Here is a 13,708-nt window from a genome sequence, read left to right as displayed (position 1 = left end):
CAGTCCTGCAAAATCTATGAAGGTTTGACACCAAAAGAGCGGAAAATTTTTAAGGGAATGTTCAATTCCTTTGCGACATACAAACAATAGTCAATTGCAGATGGTGACTTTGGAATTTTCTTCGCAATAATAATCTTTCTCACGTCATCCCCGAGAATAGATTTGTTTGAATTTAGCTTTTAACTCATACAGTCTATTTTCTAAAATTGGGAGACCAGTTTCAATTGCAATATTATTTATGGGCGTCGTCCGAAAAGCATAACAACTTGCTCTGACGGCTTGGTGATAGACCGGTTTAAGGATGTTGATAGTAGATTTGCAGCTATTGCCATAAATTATCAAAGCATAGGCAATCTTGCTTAACGCAAGCATGTTGGTAATATAAGCAATAGTGGTAATATGCGCATGGCTTCTCCAAGCAACGTACTGTATGAAATTCACCCTTGTTAAAATAAAACTTTTTAATCGAAAACAGTCATTCATATGCATCAGTAGATTTTCTGCATCGCAAATCTGCTTTCGACGAATGTGCATTTTTTTAGATTTTTGTGTGGAAATTTTAGCCCCTGACGAGTTTGCCCATGCGGTGATCTCTCGTTCAATAGATTCGAGGATGTTGATTGCCTTCGTGCTATCTTTTTCTTTCGTAAAAATGTATACATCGTCTGCGTAGAGACAATGTTCCACTCTTGGTACACGGCAAAGAATTTTTCTAATTTCGTTGAAGGCGATCTGGAAAAGTGTGACAGAAAGACGAGATCCTTGCGGAATGCTATTCACTGGCGGAAAGGAATCAGAGAGATGACTGTTGATTCTAACTTTAAACCGCCTATGCGACATGAATGATTTGATGTACTTAAAAAATTTGGGTCCAACATTCCATGATTTCAAGACTCTTAAAATAACATGAAAACCAACTCTCTAAACTGCTTTTTCGAAATCAATTGAGAAAATTGTTACGTGATTTCGTTCGGAAATTGCTTTGCTTGTAAAATAATCAATATGTAACAGAGCGTCGATACACCCTCTACCCCGCTTGAAACCAACTTGTTGCTTTGTTATCAGGTTCTTGGACTCAAAAAACCAAGATAATCTAGATGCCATAATCTTTTCCTTTCCTTTCCTCTTTTCCTTTGAGAGGCAAGATAAAAGAGAGATTGAGCGTTAGTCAGATGCGATGGAGACATTTTTAGACTTTGGAATTGGAACAACTGCTGCCAGTTTCCACATGTAGGGTATATGGCCAGTCAAAAATACCGTATTATATAGGAACAGTAATTTCTTTTTATTTGAATTAGAGATTAGATCATTTGGTAGGAGATGCGGTCTAGAACAGGTGTCCTCCCCTTCGATTTGGAGAGACAACTTTCAAGTTCTAAAGTAGATATGTAATTTTCCAGGAGGTTGGCACTTCTGTTAATACAATTTGAAACAGAAATTGGAGTGCATTTATTTCCGATGAAAGCACTGGAAAAGCTGCTGTCAGAAGAGTATTCGCACCACATTTGTCCAAAGTAATTAGAAATATCATGTGCGTCAGTTAAAGTTCCATTGGGAGTGCAGATGGCAGAAATTTCGTTCAGGTTTGAAGTCCCATTGAGTCTGTTGATCTTGTTCCAGACAACCTTCATTGATGTATTTCTTTGAATTCTTTTCGAAAAAAGTTCGAAACTAAGTGCGTTTGATTTTCGTAATTCCTTCCTGAATAGAGCATTGGCCTTTTTGTATAATAACAAATGATCATGATCAGGACATCTCTTAAAGCGGCGCCATAGATTTTATTTTTCCTCAAAAACGAAAGGGTGTTGTTCCACCAAGGAACCATAGCTCGTTTAAAAGAGCTGTTGGATTGAGGAATAGAAAGATGAGCAGTCGTGCGAATCGTTTTAGACATAATAGCAGCATCATGGTTGCAGTTCCCGTTAAATGGCCTTGAATTCAGAAATGACTCGGCCTGTTTAGAGTAATTGATCTAATCCGCTTTATCTGGGAGGAATTTGGCCTGTTTTGCTAGAGTAACAGAGGACATTGAAAGTTTAAGATCGATTATGATTGGAAAGTGATCACTATTATGTAGATCATCGGAAGTAGACCAGGAAACCAAAGGAAGAAGTGAGGGAGAGCAACATGTTAAATCAATATGCGAAAAAGTGTGATGAGTTGAAAAGTGCGTTGGTTTTCCATCATTAAAAATGCAGAGATTGCTTTGAATGAAGGTCTTTTCTAAAACAGTACCACGAGTGTTGTTCACTTTTGAGCCGCAGATGGTATTCCAGCTGTTGAAGTCGCCGCATATAGTAAATGGGGGGAAAGTACGGAGAATAAATTGTAGAGTTCTTGCTGAGAAAACGATTGCGAAGGTGGGATATAGAGCGAAAGCACTGTAAATTTTATATTTAACATTATTTGTATCGCTACGGCTTGTATATTTGAGCTTAAATTTATGCGTTTGTGAGGTATACTTGATTTTATAAAAACACCAGTTCCTTGTTTAGGTTGGATTAAAATCATTTATGAGTGTACGGAGTTCATCAAAATTATTAATAAGTCCCTTAATGTTCCATTGTAGAATTTTAAAAACTTTATTTAATTGTAGTGACATGGAGTGGAAAGTAGGTTAAGTTGACATGCCAGCGTCTCCGTCGAAAATGTCACTCTAAGAATTTTGCGTGAATAATTTGTTCTTACCAGCAGAATAATCTGTACTTAGGTGTCTGCGTATATTTGAACCGCCACGAGTGGGTATAGGTGAATAATTTGAAATTGAAGATTAATTGAGGGATGAAAGATTGGATCCATTACAGCTTGTAATTTGTTCAGTAGAGTTGAGAACTGGTGATTCTGGGGGATTTAGTTTATTAGATTTTGGCCTATGTGTAGTTGTTTTAATTTTTTCAATATTTGCTGTTGTTTTGATTTTTTCAATATTATTGTTACGAAAATCCCAAATTCAGTTAACATCAGCTAAGTAATTTTCGTAATAATAAATTCCCTAAAGAAGGAAAAGCAAAATGAGCATTCGCAGGCGCCTCATGAAGCTGCAGGCCGATGAAAACGATTAGCGGAAAAGCAAACAGGTAACAGCTAAGTACATATTCGCAGGCTCGTCATGCAGGTGCAGGCCGATGAAAACGATTAGAGGAAAAATCACGTAGAAGTTGAGAGTAGGGCCAACAATAAATTGTAAATAAATATTCCTACTGTTGTGAAACGCAAGGTAGTAAAATAAAAGAACTTTGAAATGTATTTCTCTTGATCAAAATATCCACGATCTAGTGATACGAACTGTATCTTAGTAAAAGTGAATTTCATAACATTATCTTTGGCGGGCAATGGAACTGATTTGGCAAAGTAATTTTTGGTTGATTGTAGAACAGGTTTTTCATTGGAAGGAGTTGGAGTAAAAGGCTTATTAGGCACAATTTGTGAGGCGACAACAACGTAGGTATTGCTTTTGCTAAGTCTTTGAGTTCCAGATGGATTAATTTCCCGTTATTTGCGCCGCGCTTCACCCATGCTACAATAATTTTCTGTTTCGATTTTTAGAATTTCACGCATTTTTATAAACGGTGGGCATTGTTTGTCTAACGCCGAGTGTTGATCGTTGCAATTTAAGCAGAAGCTACGCGTACAGTTTTCAGCATGTGGAGGAAGACCACAGTTAGCACAGGATGGTGGACTGGTGCATCTTTTTGCCATATAACCCAGGCGTTGGCAGTTTTTACATCTCATGGGATTTGGAATTTAGAGTTCTACTTTACATTTGTACCAAGCTACGTCAACCGTTGCCGGTAGCCGATAGCGGTCAAAAGTCAAAATAATTTTTTTGTAGGAGAGTGGGTTTTTCCATCGTCATTTAATTTGGTGAATTTGCAGACTTCAGTCACTCCTTGACTGCCCATTTCGCAACCAATTTCATCTTCCGGCACATGCTTTAAGCATGGGGCATAAACTACGCCTTTAACCGAGTTGAGTTTGTCATGCAGTTTAGGGGATATAGCACATAAATCAGCTAATAATTTCGATTTTATGAGCTTTTCGGTTGAGCTCGGATTCCCAGCGAGGACAAGTAAATTCCCACGCGTAAAATCGATAAAGAGTCTGTATATATTGTAATGCTATCTAGCGCTTTTTTTAATAGAGAGGACTGATTTGCAAAATTGTTATGAAGGGATCAGTTGGAGAAATCACAACATATTTCTTGTCAATAGGAATGATGCTACTGGTTGGCAACACCGGAAAATCGGAATTTTTAATTTTTATTTCTTTGGGGGGATACGTCTGCTAATAGATGAAATCTATTTGAGCTTTTATCTGGCGGCTCCGGGGCCATTATGACTTATGGTTGTCTCTTATTTAGTAAATTGGTAAATAACCACTTACTTGAAAAGGTTTGGGAACTGCTGAGGATAATGACAATTGTTTCAAAATATTTTATTTTTCTTTTATGTTTTTTGATTTTTTTATTATATATATATATAAAAAGAAAGCAAATATCGTATCTGCGATAATCAGTTTTTGCAAAACCACAGAAAACACACGGGTTGAACACACAAAAACTCTTTAAATACTTGTCAGTTATATAAAAATTAATGTTGTCAAAAAATCATACGCATCCCTTTAACTGTAGGCATATAGATAAAATGACTTCTTTCTTTTTGAAACACCCAGAAGAAAGCCGCAGAGGCCACGCAAGATGTATACATTCTTGATCAGCATCAAATTCTAAATCGATTTAAGCATGTCCATTTGTCTGTCTGTCTGTAGAAAGTATATAGGAAATATCCTCCTTGTCGAAAGAATTCAGGAATCGACTTCAAATTTACCACCATTTCACATGGTAAATTATAGAAATTGAGCTAAATCGGTGAAAGCACATGGCCACATTTCAACATAATCTAAAAGCAATTCTGTTTTTAAATTAAAAAAGAAAATTGTTTTTCGCTCATTTCCTAAAAACCATCACAGATATAACGATGAAAATTTGCTTTTGTATGCTAAGGGTTGTCCCGCAATAACTGTACAAAATTGAAAAACATCGCTATTATAGCCGCTCAGTAGAAGGACTCGTCCTTATATTGAAACCGATTGAGTACATCCTGTCTTCCTGGATTTTTTGCCGATAAAATACGACAGACCTACGATATAAATTTTCACTTATTTCTACGAAAATAGAAATAATTAGCCTCGTCCACGCAATATTGCAGAGTGCCAAAATTTTAGTATTGCTTTTAGTCTTTTTTTAGGGCAACGGGAACGAATGTAGACAATCTGGTGGCGGACGAATATAATTTTGTTACTTATTTTAATTCAAATTTGTACCAAAATGAGCGCGAGCCGCATAACTCATGTAACAGAAGAATTGTGCCGGCGATGCCATATTTTTTAATATTTTTATAAGAGAATTTTTTTTCTAGCAGTTAAAAGAATGCTTAATAAACTCCTCCAACATTCTTATTCTATCACCTTTCCTTTTCTTCCAAAAAAAATAATTTTTAATCTACTACAGGATGTTGGACATTGAATCCATACCTTTTTCTTAATTATTCGAATGAACTTTCATATGGCTTCGCTATATATATATATCTGCGCCAATTATTGCATAAACATGTGCAAGTTGTTAGCAGCAATACAATAATATATTCACATAATTGTAATTAGCGTGAATAGTAAAGTCAATCTATCCTCGTCTATTTTGCTATCTGCCCTTGTTTTTCTTTGGCACAATTTTGTCCAGCGAACCAAAAGTGAGGCCACACTTATCAAAGAAATACCGCATCTACTAATATCCACCAGCTGGTAGTGTTCCTCATATTTATTTTTTCTTCATTTGAGGAATGTACCAATGAATGTCTTGTTCGCCTTATGATTTATTTAATAAGTGAAAAAAAAATGAAAAAAAGAAAATTTAATCACTTGAAACATTGCGTTATTCGTAAAGTGAATATGGAAAATTTCAGCCTTGTATCCTTCAAAATTCGGAAGCGATCACGATAAGTCCACAACCTTTTGTTTAGAAAAACGAAGTTGTATTCAGTTTACGCTTCACTGCGGGCTTGTGCTCTGACCAGTTTGACCCATTTTCAATTCCGATTTATGTGCAAAACCTTCCAATGTTTCTACCAAATTCGAAATCAATATCCCCATTTTTGCGAGCAGGATGGTATTAACAACATACACCATACAGACAGACATGGCTTAACCTATTCGGAATTTTATGGTATTCAAGAATATATATACTTTATAGGGTACCTGAAGCTTGGTTTTGGGTGTTGCGAACATTCTGACAAAACGAATATAGCCCCCATCCTTCAGTGGCGGGTGAAGAAAAACCAATTTCATTTACGTGTTTATTTATTTATTCATCCGTTTTAGTGGAACAAGCCCATGCAGTAAGAGAAAATCAGAGAAGTATTGTGCATCTTAGGAACGTGTGCAATCTCTTTTAATATAACAAACAAAACGCCGTTACATTACCAGCCATTTGTCTACTTATTCTTTCATTTCCATTACATGTATGAGCAAGGCTTCCGTTACTCTTTCTGATACTGTGAACCCTTTCTTCATATGACTAAATATTAATATATACAAAGAGCATATGTCCTTCTGCACTTTTAAGTGCATATATGTGTGCGAAAAAAAAATAATGTGACAAATGTTATTTGTGTTCGGTATCTTTACATCAGCATACATTAAGGATTTCTAAATTTTGCATTTGTCAAATGTTTCCATCAATTTCAATGAAAATTTTCTATAGGAATATGAAAATATTTTTCGTAATTAAGAAAAATTATATTGTAAGGATAATTTACGATTATTTAATATAGTGTGGTATTTGGATAAACACACATTTAATACATAAAACATACTTTACGCAATTTTCCACGTCACCCTTGAACTATTGCACTGGGCGCGTTACTTGTTTATTTCAACAAGTCGCTCCCGTCCCCTCCACCAAAATGTTAAGCCACGATTTCCTCAATTAAAAACAAATAAAATCAGTATAATGGGTCGCGGCCCACCGTTACATACCCTACATCATGCTATAGTTGCTCGGTCCGTGCTTCTGTAGGCCAAAACAAGTCAGCGTAGCAATATATTGTGAAAACTACGACTTGTAGATTGAACGCAAGGAAACCAAGACTTTCTGGTTTCTTTCTACGCTTAAAATATTAATATTAATTAACTTTCGCCATTAGGATTGTTTTTCAGTATACATGGTGTGGGGCCATTATTTCTTTGCAAAATTCCTTAAGGATATAACGTATGTCCGTTAGGGTACGAAATAATATATCTCGTGGCAAGATTATTATGCAAGAGAAATCTTCACTCACCCACATTGCACTTTTACCGAACTTTACGTTCAGATAGTGCTCGAAACGCACGGGCGGACACCATGCAAATTTGAGGCATGATAATCACATAAGCAATAAGCAATTCATATCGCATAACTTGGGATTAGCAATGGCACCTTAATATTTTATACATTCATAAATCCATTAATTATTGCAATAAATTATGTGTAAACTGAGGAATTTGGGGTGCGTAGGCCTGATATTCTGGGGAATCAACCGTGTAAAATGAACATTTAACACGTCTTGCGCAATGCCGCAAATATACTATATTAAACGAACATAAATTATTCCTACAATATAACTTTTTTAATTATGAAAAATGTTTTATTATTTCTATGGAAAATTCTTAAAAATGCAGAAACTTTCAATATGTGCTCATCTAAACGATGAAATGAGAACAAATTGCTATTTCGTCTTTAGTTTTTTTATTGTACATGAACATATTTGTAAGTGCACCATAGCGTATGGATACTGTTTAATTCAGTCATGTAAAGAAACCCTTAATAGAATATTTGCTCATATAAATAATGCGAATGGGTGCTAAAGTAACAGCACTACTTTTGTTCCAAGAATAAAGTTGACTCTTTATTTCTCTTTGATAAAATCTTATTATTACAAGAGTACCCAAAACAATACAGGCCTATAACATTTTAGTGATATTATTAATGAAAACGTGACACGGCGCAGGACATTAGTTCGTAACACATTTTGCCGGTAACCAGTCTTAAGGACGCATGGTATACTGATTGTAAAGATAATTGTCTTGTTGTGTAGATGAAACGAAAATCGGATGAATTATTCTTTTAAATTTTTGGTGTAGGTTTTCTTGAAACGAAAATCGGATGAATTTTTCTTAGAAATTTTTCATGTAGGTTTTCTTGAAGCGAAAATCGGACGAATTTTTTTTTTAAATTTTTGATGTATGGTTTCTTGAAACGAAAATCGGTCGAATTTTTCTGTTTGAAACTGTGCGGGTAAGCTAGCTTAGCCAGAGGGAGGTACCATTCGCTAAGAAACGGAATTCAAAGAGAGTTTGGCAAAAAGGAAGTTGTATACGATAATAATTGACCGAGCGGACTGCTCCCCCTGCATATAATATCTAATGTGTCAAACGAAAATCTACATATAGAGCGGTACCATATTACCTACTCTATTACATTGGACCATACAATGTCGTTGTAATCCGCACTCAATTTGCAGCCGTACAACGATAGCCTTACAGCTTACAGATACGCACACGCAGTTCAATTTATTGGGATTAGCGCATAATCGATTTTCCCAAACCTCAAATATTAGACAAATATCAGACCTTCATTTTGTTTCGAGATACAATCATTGCATCCGACCGTCATTAAGTACGAGAAATTGCGTTCAATCACTGTAGACTTTGAGAAATTACAAAATGAAAATAGTTTCGTAAGTCTTCCACAGAGAATGTTGTGTTAAAAATTATTGGAGTTTTCCACACAGAATATTATGGTGAACGATATCAGAGATTTCTGATTGCGCTGCCAAAGCAAAAATCGCAGAATGACTTATAGGCCGGTTTAAAGGCAAAGCCACTATACCAGCTTAAAAGAAACATTTCTTAGACAACTTTGTTTTGGATAAAAGCAAAGATAAACTAGTAAGGGAATTACATTCGGTTGTGCCCGAATCTTTTCTATCCATCACCATTAGCCTAAAAAGGCAAAAAAAGTAAAGGAACAGAGTTTTCGTGCTCTGTAATACGGAGTGGACGCGGTTGATTTTTTCTATTTTTAGAACCAATTTTTTGGAGGGCATACGTGTGGGCGTTGTAGGCGCATCCTTTAAAAATCCTTCGACAGATTTGGCCTATTTTTGATACCACCTGCATGCAAGAACTTCCAATGTTTCTGCCTAATTCAGACTCAATAGCTTCATTTCTGCGACCAAGAGAATGGTTACAACAGACGTTACATAGACTAACTGACGGCCAGACGTACATGTTTAAATCGTTTCAGAACTTAATGCTAATCGAGAATATATATAGTTTGTAAGGTCGCCTCCTTTTGGGGTTTGCTAACGTTTTGACAAAACGAATATACCCCTCATCCTTTGGTAATGGGTATAAAATATGAAAATATAGAAGGGAGTTAATAAACATAAGATTAGGTGTTAAAAAAAATACTAGAGCGATTCTCCTGCGCCATGTTCAATTTAAGGACCTCTGCGGCATATAGCATAACTTGAACATGCTACTTGTAGTTGCAAATTTGAATTCATAAAAAATAGACAACACCCACTTAATCTACAAGTCTCTATTTGATGAGACACGATCGGAATTTCAGAAAATATCGGGTCTTGTATGATAGTTAAATGTTTGGGTGAAAACGTCCAATTATCGATAAAAAAAGGCAATCTTTTGCTAATAAAAAATGTTTGGATCAGCTTCTCGTAAATATTCTAAGATTTTCTCTAGAAAATGACGTTTTAAAAATAATGTTAATATCGAGAATTCGCCTTGGTCATACAATTGCAACTCACCAATGGATCTTGAAGAAGTCTTCCTCCCCAACCTGCAGTTGTGGATAAACTCTCACTATAAAGCACATTCTCTGCGACTGCCTTAACTTTTCCTTGGGTAGAAGTACTGCATTTGGAACGATTAGCCCTTTGGACATTCTAAAATCAGCTTCAGAACAGAATATCAATTCAATAAATTACTTTATTAAAACTGCCAGACTCAATATCAAATGTATATTTATAATAATATCTTAAGCTAAGAATTTATTTCATTAGTCTAAAATTATAATAATAATAATAATAATAATAAATAATGTTAAAAATAGCATGAAAATAAAGGAAAATGTCGAACTTATGTGATATAGAACTCTTTAGGAAAGATGCGACTCGAGAGAAACGCCTTTAAAGTTTTTAAACGTATTATGGACACATTACTTTATTAGAACACGTTCTATATTAATTTTTACGATCCTTTTTTTTTTTCGTTCCTTATTTTCTTTTCTTGAAGATTCCAAGCCATTTTGCAGGCCACGTGAAGAAAATTTGTAATCCTATATCTAGTGGAGGTCGAACCTAAAATCGAACTCTTTCTCCCACATTTCTAACTTCTTTTGCAGATGCATCGACAGCTATCAAATCACTCGCAGCCTCTGTCGTCCCGGTTCCTTAATTTTTGAAATACGTTTAAATTTTAGACTGTCGCCTAGTTGAGATTTCCTGAATGTTGTTTTTGGTTTGTTTTCAAAACCTTTTAAGGGCATGTACCGACAGTCTTAAAACATTCGTAAATACCCATTAGAGACGTTAGGAATCAACTGGCGAAACTTTAGACTGCTAGTGCTCAGCAGGACATTCTTTTCGGAATGCTTGACGAAAAGCCTGGTATAATAACGTACCGTGTCACTAACTGTAGAATTTTCGAAGCAATTGCAAACCAACAAACATAGTGACATATGTGCTTTGGAATTTTTTCACACAGCATGCGTTTATAAACTTTGGATAGGTATGGCCACATAATAATTTGACGAAACCCATTCCAACTTTTCGACCTAAGCATAATATTTGCATGCATTTACTAATTTGAGAGATGGCCTGTCACGGTCATGTTATTAAAGACGAATCTAATACACTTGTGTATCCTGGGAAGCAGTGATGTAATAAACTTTGAGTTGAGTACTTTGAAGGCAGTGGCACTTACCTTGCAGATATGTGTTTAAGTCGTCACGCGCCAATCGACGTGATGGGCTTCCAGTACACAGTAATTTTGCTGACGATTACTGGATGCATAACTATTTGTGTTACAGGACGAAATATTATTCAGTTGTTTTAATTACTGGTGTTAAAGTCAGTTTTCTTATGATGACTACACTTGTCACATAACTAAACATTTCTTTGCTCACAAGAGAATTTCATTGTCGCAATTAAATTTCACAATTAAGCTCTCTGTGTGTTTAATAAACTTTCCTTTGATAAGTTCTTAATTTCGTATACGTAATTTCTATAGAATTTCCAATACATTAACAGTCAATACATTATATAATGAAACCACGATGGTCGGCAACTATTAATGCATTCAGGTCAGGTTATACAAGGCTTCTGTCCTTTCATGTTGGAGTGGCTTTTTGCCAATAATTATAACTTTTAATAAGTTAAATTTGACTATTAAATAATAATTTTTCTTTTTATTCGCTTGCAGATTAAAAATTATGTTCGTTTGACAAATTGGAGAAGACAACGTCGGGGCATAAGCAATCGAACGTTACTGCTGCTGAATCATGTGGACTTTAACCGATAACAATGTTTCAATACGCAGACAATACACAAACAATGGGGACCTACTATTGATGAGAGAACATATAATACGAAATTCAATAAAACTTCATATAGAAATAATGCAAAGTTTTTTACTATGTGCCGTAGTCGTGTTAATAATTGGCATAACAGGTAAGTAAGCGTGCATATATGTAATAATGATAATGCTAATTACCATTGTAGACAAATGTGCATAAGCATTTGTGTTGAGTTGAGCCACGAACATACGTTCATGTGCTTACTTGTAAAAATCCCCATTCGCATTAACTCAGATGTTGAAATAGTTTATAATTACACATATCATCATAACGCATTTAATGCCAGTATCTATGTAAAATTTATAGGGGTGCAAATTTACCCAGATGTAAATCTAAATGAGTAATGGATGATGCTTTAATTATATTCGTTTGAAACTGTGAAAAAGGTATAAAGGTATGATCGAACGCTAGCAAGAATTAATGTGTACTTAACGAATAGTAGATAAGACTCAAAAATAATGGAAAAAACTTTAAACATTACATTTAAACATACACTTACACGTCGCGGAACATAGTTATTCATTTATCTTCACCATAAAATACGTGTATGGCAGGATGTTCAAAAGCGGTCCCAAAGTAGCGATTCCAACTTTCGAGATTTGCTTAATTTACGATGAGGCTTTTTCCGTTAACATAGCAAGCTTTTTTTCATATAACGATATATATAAAAAATAGAACTTTGTGTGGGAAGTTGTCGTACCAATGATCCAATTCAACCTATATTCAATAGACAAAATATGGCAGCAGAGTAAATTTTATGAAAATGGCGTGAAAATTACGTAAATTGAAAGGTATAGTATACGGATATGGATTAGATTGATGGGCGATGTTGCAAAAATGTACGTGAACTCAATATACCCTTACCGCGTGTGCTAGGTATAAAAATATGAACAAACTACTTCTTTGTAACGTAGATTAATCAAAATAAACGGGTAGCAAAGTTTTGTTGATTTAATTGCTTAGACGTTAAACAATTTAACTTGAATTTTTTTCCTTTTCAACAACTAACTAACAGTAATAATCATCATCATTACAACGTTTTTTTCTTATCGTCATCATTATTATCCTTATTGTGGCTGCAATATATATATATATATATATATATATATGTATGCTGTCAAAGACCTCACTGCTGTTGAATGAATTCGCACAGATTCCTTTGGGAGGTTATGTCTTATCGCGATGATCTCTCAACAAAATTAATGACGATGCAAATCATAAATGGAAAATTGTTTGCTAAAAACATTTTTTCATGCTTACGTATGCGTGGATAGCGAGCACAGTTATTGGTGGTTTGAGAGGTGTTTTGTAAACTACACTTAAGTCTTAAGATATACAAACCTTTACATTTTTCATATTGATATCGCTTTCAACATCTGAACAACTCATACGTTGTCAAATACTTGTATGCAGGAACCCATGCACACATATACATTCTGTCATCTTTTTGAAGCTAAGTGTAATTTACTTTGACTTGATGGGCTGTGCAATTTCGTCATCAACGTCAACGGCATAAGATGTATATGTACATACACGTGCACATAACGTAAAATGTTAATGTAGAATACGCGGATGTAAGTGTGTAACTGTGCAATAAGTAAGTGTTAATTCTTTAAATCTAAATAAGAGATCCATTAAGGGAAACTTTGCTTACGCAATATAGTGGGATGAATATCTATTGTTCTGGATTCAACCAAAAGAGGAAGAGCATGTGAAATTCGTCGTAACTCTTGCTAATAAACCAGTCTATATCACTTGTTATATTAAAACTTCCGTCTGCGCTTTTTTTTTTGTGCGCCATAAAATCTTCTTCAAAGTGGATATAAATGCCATGTAAACCGTTCAAAAATACGAGAGCATGCTTCCATTGTATGTGTGCACCCGTTTTCAAGAAGGTACAAAGCAGCCACGTTTACGTCCTTCTTTATTATTTCTTGTTCTAATTTGTAAAATTATATTCCTGAAACAGGTCAGAAGAGCATTTGTGTAAAAAAACAATGTTTAAAAATTTTAAAT

General features: G+C 35.0%; 1 protein-coding gene across 1 annotated transcript in view; it reads left to right on the top strand.

The window, feature by feature from the left end:
• Positions 1–13,708, top strand: part of LOC119640364 (Down syndrome cell adhesion molecule-like protein 1 homolog) — a 77,744-nt gene that overhangs the window by 8,269 nt on the left and 55,767 nt on the right. The window contains 1 exon segment of the mRNA XM_038038330.1: positions 11,539–11,786. Coding sequence (XP_037894258.1) covers positions 11,618–11,786 — 169 coding nt within the window. The 5' untranslated portion in view covers positions 11,539–11,617.

The sequence above is a fragment of the Glossina fuscipes genome, unplaced genomic scaffold, assembly GCF_014805625.2.
Source record: "Glossina fuscipes isolate IAEA_lab_2018 unplaced genomic scaffold, Yale_Gfus_2 121, whole genome shotgun sequence".
In the NCBI taxonomy this organism is placed as follows: Eukaryota; Metazoa; Arthropoda; class Insecta; order Diptera; family Glossinidae; genus Glossina; species Glossina fuscipes.
Note: the sequence above shows the minus strand (reverse complement) of the source record. Positions and strands in the feature narration are given on the sequence as shown.